The 7013-nt window shown below is 35.8% G+C and overlaps 1 protein-coding gene across 1 annotated transcript in view; it reads left to right on the top strand.

Moving 5' to 3' along the window:
- The first annotated feature begins 529 nt into the window (after positions 1 to 529).
- LOC149597314 (uncharacterized) overlaps positions 530 to 7013 on the top strand; it is a 79544-nt gene continuing 73060 nt past the window's right edge. Inside the window, exon 1 of the mRNA XM_089861029.1 lies at positions 530 to 6606. Coding sequence (XP_089717155.1) covers positions 6569 to 6606 — 38 coding nt within the window. The 5' untranslated portion in view covers positions 530 to 6568. The remainder of the gene's footprint in view (positions 6607 to 7013) is intronic.

The following is a 7013-nucleotide window of genomic DNA, read 5'->3' as shown; positions in this document are numbered from 1 at the left end:
CCCATGAATCTGTAAAATAGTGTGTTGTAGACACCCTGAATTTAAGTGAGATAATAGCTAGTTATTAACTATTTAAGTAGTGTATATTAAATCGAACACGTTTCTGATTATGTATAGTAAATTTGAATTAATTTGACCCGTAATTAACTTAAATATAAGCATTTTCTGTAAAATAGTAAGTTGTAGTCACCCTTAAATTTTAGTAAATTAGTTCGGAATTAAGTTTTAAAATGTTTTATAATATAGATCATAGCTTACTTATTATATATATGCAATTTTGAACCATTTTCACCGGTAATTAACTTAAATATAAGTCTTTTTCTATAAAACTACTGCTATAGTAGTTTTCCTACTGAGGGCACTTGTAGGCACTTTCTGTAATTCTGTAAAAAAGTGGCGGCCACGGGGATATCCGTTTAGAGAAAAAAAATAGGTTTTTTCTGAGTGTTAAAGTTCGATAACAGCTAATAGAGCAGGAAGTTACTATATAGATCTCGACAATTGGCAAATAAACGATTAGAAATTATATTGGGGGATAGGGTGGTAGCTTGTAATTCCGAACACTTTTTTAAAATCGATTGAAACATGACACACGTATAATGTTATGAGAAATATTTGATATTGTACCAAATAGCTTGAACATTTGCGCTACTTTTGAGCCTATTTTGAGCCAAAATTACCGGTAACTTGTGGAGAAATATCTATTTCCCCATTTCTAGTAGTGGCGTCCAATTCCGAACTGATGTCTTGTAATTCCGACGTAGGGGGTTTCAATTCCGACCCCCCGCTTCCAATTTCTGACCCCCCGCTTCTAATTGCCGACCCCCCGCTTCTAATTTCCGAACCCCCGCTTCTAATTTCCGACCCCCCGCTTCTAATTTCCGAACCCCCGCTTCTAATTACCGAACCTGCTTACAGGGTTGGCAAAAATCCGGATAATTTGAATAAAATCCAGACCAGTGGTTTTTATTGGATTAAACCGGATTTTTTAAAAACACGAGTTATTTTAGGGTTTTTTGAAGGCAAAGTACTTCTGTGTAGCTCTTATTTTAGTTTTGGGGCACTTCCCGACCCCTAGCCCCGATTCCAATGTAAAATAGTCTGCTAGTTTAACTGATAAAATGTTTCATGAAATCAATTTATTTCCTGAGTGCACGAACCTAACACTAGCGCGGCTCCAGTGGATCCCTTACAAGGGGACTTTCCTTCTAAACTCCGGGTTTGGCTTGGCAAAGGCTAGTGGGCGGGATTTATACATGCACGTACAAATTCCGCCCACAAATGCCTCTAGCTTTCCCAAGCCAAAACTGGAGTTCGTAAGGAAAGTCAAGTTGTCCACTGGAACCAACGCTATGCTTTAAGTTCGAGTAATACTGGAAAAATATTGTAAGCTGTAACTGGACAGTAACCGGTAACATAACTATTAGTTTTATCATTTATAATAAATAATCTTTAGTTGTCGCGTCATATATTTTTCCCTTGTTTCTGGTTGTATTTTAATTATTTTTATGGCACAAAATAGATTTTTCCCCATTCATAATTAAGCCGGATATTTTACGTGGTTTTTTAACACCACCACCTGTAATGTGGTATAACTATGGTGAAATAAACTTCAGCGCCTATCTCATTTGTATGCTAAATTGGGATTATCTAAAACTGAAATATTTTTTTCATTAGGTGAATCGGGATAAAATTCCCTAACCAAGGCTTAAGTTTTGGGACGTTAATTCTATAATAAATTTCGCTTTCAAGTTTTAAATCTCTCGTAGGTTAATAGGATAAAAAAGATTATTAATAAATGCAACAGCGATTTACATTACCTTGATCGTCATATTCCATATTCAAGTAGGTATAAACCTTTAGCGACCCGTTTATGCAAAAGTTTGAAACGCGCGAACGCAAATTTTCAAACTTGGCGCGAGATTGAACCGTTATTTTTTTTTATCGCGGAATAGTGTACGAGTACGAGTGACGGCGCCGCGGCGGGGAGGGAAGGAAACAGGGACTTTACGCTAGCCGGGTTAAACTAAAGTTGTCTGCTTGAAAAGCCCGGGAAAACGTATCGCCGTATTATCGAGGATAACTAATCTGTTAAACCATGTCGTTTAATAGCGTTAAATTTAATTTTACTGTCGATAATTTATGATTAATGGAGTGTTGTTTCGAGTGGTCGGAATTAGCTGCTCGCAAAGGTTTTTATAAATATTCTTTTATTAATTTAATTTTGAGCCAAAATTTCGTTACGAATGCTTATTTTGTGGGGGAAAACTTGACGTTTTGGCTGAAATTGAGTTTATTTGCCTCTGATTTATCTGAAGAAAATGAAACCTTATTTTCGGAGGCATCAGGGTCGGCATTCCCTTTAATTGACATTAAATTAAATTCGCAAATTAGGTACATTTTTATTTCGTGTCACATCGTTCCCTGACTTTTAGATATGGATTTGAAATGATGTTTTTCGGATAGACAATGAATCAAGGCATAATTTAAGCCTATTTTTCACGGTCTAAAGCCTCGCAAGTAAAAGAAAAATCAATTTAAAAAAACTGTTCGGAATTAGAAGCGTTCGGAATTACAAGCCACCACCCTATCCGTTTAGAGAAAAATGAGTTATATTTTTGTGATTCCGTTGGAAAAAAATCAAAGGAAAGGAGGACCTAGCATTGATCTCTGGTGCCATCATCTCATTCTTCTACCGAACATTTTAATATTGTGTTTCGAACATTCACACTTCGATCAAAATGTGTATGCACCGCCGTCAATCTAGCAGAATGGTATACCAGCAGAATGAAAAAACCGAGTCAAAAATTCTCCCGGACTCGCGACGGAAAAATTGCTTCAGACCTATGAAATAACTGATTCTGGCAGAATACCAATTCGCCCTAACCCCCCCCCCCCCACCCGAGACCTAACTATTGTAAATTCTACTCTTATGCTCTTCATACTCTTAATTGATACTGTAAAATGTTTCATTCGTGCGCTAATTAATTAATTAATTTTAATCAAAGGGGAGAAATAACTCGACCCCCCAACGGTGAATTTCCTTGAAACTTTCACCAATTAATCTACTCAAGCTTACAAATCGAATGAGCCATGCCTCATTACTGTAAAATGTTTCATTCGTGCGCTAATTAATTAATTAATTTTAATCAAAGGGGAGAAATAACTCGACCCCCCAACGGTGAATTTCCTTGAAACTTTCACCAATTAATCTACTCAAGCTTACAAATCGAATGAGCTATGCCCTGTTACTGTAAAATGTTTCATTCGTGCGCTAATTAATTAATTAATTTTAATCAAAGGGGAGAAATAACTCGACCCCCCAACGGTGAATTTCCTTGAAACTTTCACCAATTAATCTACTCAAGCTTACAAATCGAATGAGCCATGCCTCATTACTGTAAAATGTTTCATTCGTGCGCTAATTAATTAATTAATTTTAATCAAAGGGGAGAAATAACTCGACCCCCCAACGGTGAATTTCCTTGAAACTTTCACCAATTAATCTACTCAAGCTTACAAATCGAATGAGCTATGCCCTGTTACTGTTAAATGTTTCATTCGTGCGCTAATTAATTAATTAATTTTAATCAAAGGGGAGAAATAACTCGACCCCCCAACGGTGAATTTCCTTGAAACTTTCACCAATTAATCTACTCAAGCTTACAAATCGAATGAGCCATGCCTCATTACTGTAAAATGTTTCATTCGTACACTAATTAATTAATTAATTTTAAACGAAAAGGGGGAATAACTCGGCCCCCCAACGGTGAATTTCCTTGAAACTTTCACCAATTAATCTACTCAAGCTTACAAATCGAATGAGCCATGCCTCATTACTGTAAAATGTTTCATTCGTGCGCTAATTAATTAGTTAACTTTAAGTAAAAAGGGGGAATAACTCGGCCCCCCAACGGTGAATTTCCTTGAAACTTACGTCATTTATTCCACTCAAGCTTACAAATCGAATGAGCCATGCCTCATTACTGTAAAATGTTTCATTCGTGCGCTAATTAATTAGTTAACTTTAAGTAAAAAGGGGGAATAACTCGACCCCCCAACGGTGAATTTCCTTGAAACTTTCACCAATTAATCTACTCAAGCTTACAAATCGAATGAGCCATGCCCTGTTACTGTAAAATGTTTCATTCGTGCGCTAATTAATTAATTAATTTTAATCAAAGGGGAGAAATAACTCGACCCCCCAACGGTGAATTTCCTTGAAACTTTCACCAATTAATCTACTCAAGCTTACAAATCGAATGAGCTATGCCCTGTTACTGTAAAATGTTTCATTCGTGCGCTAATTAATTAATTAATTTTAATCAAAGGGGAGAAATAACTCGACCCCCCAACGGTGAATTTCCTTGAAACTTTCACCAATTAATCTACTCAAGCTTACAAATCGAATGAGCTATGCCCTGTTACTGTAAAATGTTTCATTCGTGCGCTAATTAATTAATTAATTTTAATCAAAGGGGAGAAATAACTCGACCCCCCAACGGTGAATTTCCTTGAAACTTTCACCAATTAATCTACTCAAGCTTACAAATCGAATGAGCTATGCCCTGTTACTGTAAAATGTTTCATTCGTGCGCTAATTAATTAATTAATTTTAATCAAAGGGGAGAAATAACTCGACCCCCCAACGGTGAATTTCCTTGAAACTTTCACCAATTAATCTACTCAAGCTTACAAATCGAATGAGCCATGCCTCATTACTGTAAAATGTTTCATTCGTGCGCTAATTAATTAGTTAACTTTAAGTAAAAAGGGGGAATAACTCGGCCCCCCAACGCTGAATTTCCTTGAAACTTACGTCATTTATTCCACTCAAGCTTACAAATCGAAGGAGGTATGCCTCATTACTGTAAAATGTTTCATTCGTGCGCTAATTAATTAGTTAACTTTAAGTAAAAAGGGGGAATAACTCGGCCCCCTAACGGTGAATTTCCTTGAAACTTTCACCAATTAATCTACTCAAGCTTACAAATCGAATGAGCTATGCCCCGTTACTGTAAAATGTTTCATTCGTGCGCTAATTAATTAGTTAACTTTAAGTAAAAAGGGGGAATAACTCGGCCCCCTAACGGTGAATTTCCTTGAAACTTTCACCAATTAATCTACTCAAGCTTACAAATCGAATGAGCCATGCCTCATTACTGTAAAATGTTTCATTCGTGCGCTAATTAATTAGTTAACTTTAAGTAAAAAGGGGGAATAACTCGGCCCCCTAACGGTGAATTTCCTTGAAACTTTCACCAATTAATCTACTCAAGCTTACAAATCGAATGAGCTATGCCCCGTTACTGTAAAATGTTTCATTCGTGCGCTAATTAATTAATTAAATTTAAACAAAGGGGGAAATAACTCGGCCCCCCAACGGTGAATTTCCTTGAAACTTTCACCAATTAATCTACTCAAGCTTACAAATCGAATGAGCCATGCCTCATTACTGTAAAATGTTTCATTCGTGCGCTAATTAATTAGTTAACTTTAAGTAAAAAGGGGGAATAACTCGGCCCCCTAACGGTGAATTTCCTTGAAACTTTCACCAATTAATCTACTCAAGCTTACAAATCGAATGAGCTATGCCCCGTTACTGTAAAATGTTTCATTCGTGCGCTAATTAATTAATTAAATTTAAACAAAGGGGGAAATAACTCGGCCCCCCAACGGTGAATTTCCTTGAAACTTTCACCAATTAATCTACTTAAGCTTACAAATCGAATGAGCCATGCCTCATTACTGTAAAATGTTTCATTCGTGCGCTAATTAATTAGTTAACTTTAAGTAAAAAGGGGGAATAACTCGGCCCCCTAACGGTGAATTTCCTTGAAACTTTCACCAATTAATCTACTCAAGCTTACAAATCGAATGAGCTATGCCCCGTTACTGTAAAATGTTTCATTCGTGCGCTAATTAATTAATTAAATTTAAACAAAGGGGGAAATAACTCGGCCCCCCAACGGTGAATTTCCTTGAAATTGGTAATAGAAGTCTAATGAAACACTGTTCTAGAGCCATAACATTTTCGAAATTTATTTAATGTACTTAAACAAGCCCTAATTCAAGAGAAAAATGTTGCCTAATTGCATTTTAATGTGTAAATAGATATAGTTTGAAGTAATTTTATTGGTTCTTAATTTGAAAGAAAGCTCCAAATTAAATGTATAAGACCATAAATCTTGTTAAATATTTGGAAAGAAACAAAAAATACCAAAATCAAATATGGGATGGGGCTAAAAAAAACTAAAGAAAGATGTACAAGATATTATGATTATTTGTATAACGGCCCTAACATCATCGTTAATTCGAAACCTACAAATCAAATTCGTTAAATGTGAAAGAATGGATACGCCCTAACGTTTCAACGTCTTCAGATTTGGCGTCCATACACAATAGCCAATAAGATTCTTTTTTTTGTTTAACCACTCCTGTTCCTTGCGATTTTCCGGTTTTTCACGAGCCGGATATAATTTCATTCTCTATATAAAGGCAATTTATTACTTTTTTCAAATACATTTCCTGCAGAAAACTTAAAAGAAATGGAGAATTTATCAAATGTATGCTGCTACCGAGACCTTGGACTTTGTCCGTTCAAATGTAAGTACTTGTTTAACAATCCTAACTGCCACCACCCTTTTTTTTTCGTATTGCATGGCCTAGTATTTCAGATGGCAGTGTTCAGTTTAATTAATAATTACCAATTTAATTGTTATATATAATAAATAAGATTCGAAGTATTGCAAATATGAAGTTTAGTCATTTTAATACCCTAGACCTTAAACTTTAATAGGAAGTAATAGGAATGCTAACGCTTGGCAGAAGGCCGGGGGAAACTAAAGTACAGAAAAATTCGAATGTGCCTAAGGTTGCCTAAGGTCGGAAATCACTAAAATCCCAGTCGGGTGAAACGGCGGTAGAGGAAACTTCCTCCTAAACGTTATTTTTCACCAAGGAGACTAATGGGGAGTAAAATACATTTAATTATAATTAAAAATGTTTAACAT

Source organism: Phalangium opilio, unplaced genomic scaffold (assembly GCF_054372755.1).
Source record: "Phalangium opilio isolate 3A_F unplaced genomic scaffold, DU_Popi_V2 ptg000362l_1, whole genome shotgun sequence".
NCBI lineage: Eukaryota > Metazoa > Arthropoda > Arachnida > Opiliones > Phalangiidae > Phalangium > Phalangium opilio.
Note: the sequence above shows the minus strand (reverse complement) of the source record. Positions and strands in the feature narration are given on the sequence as shown.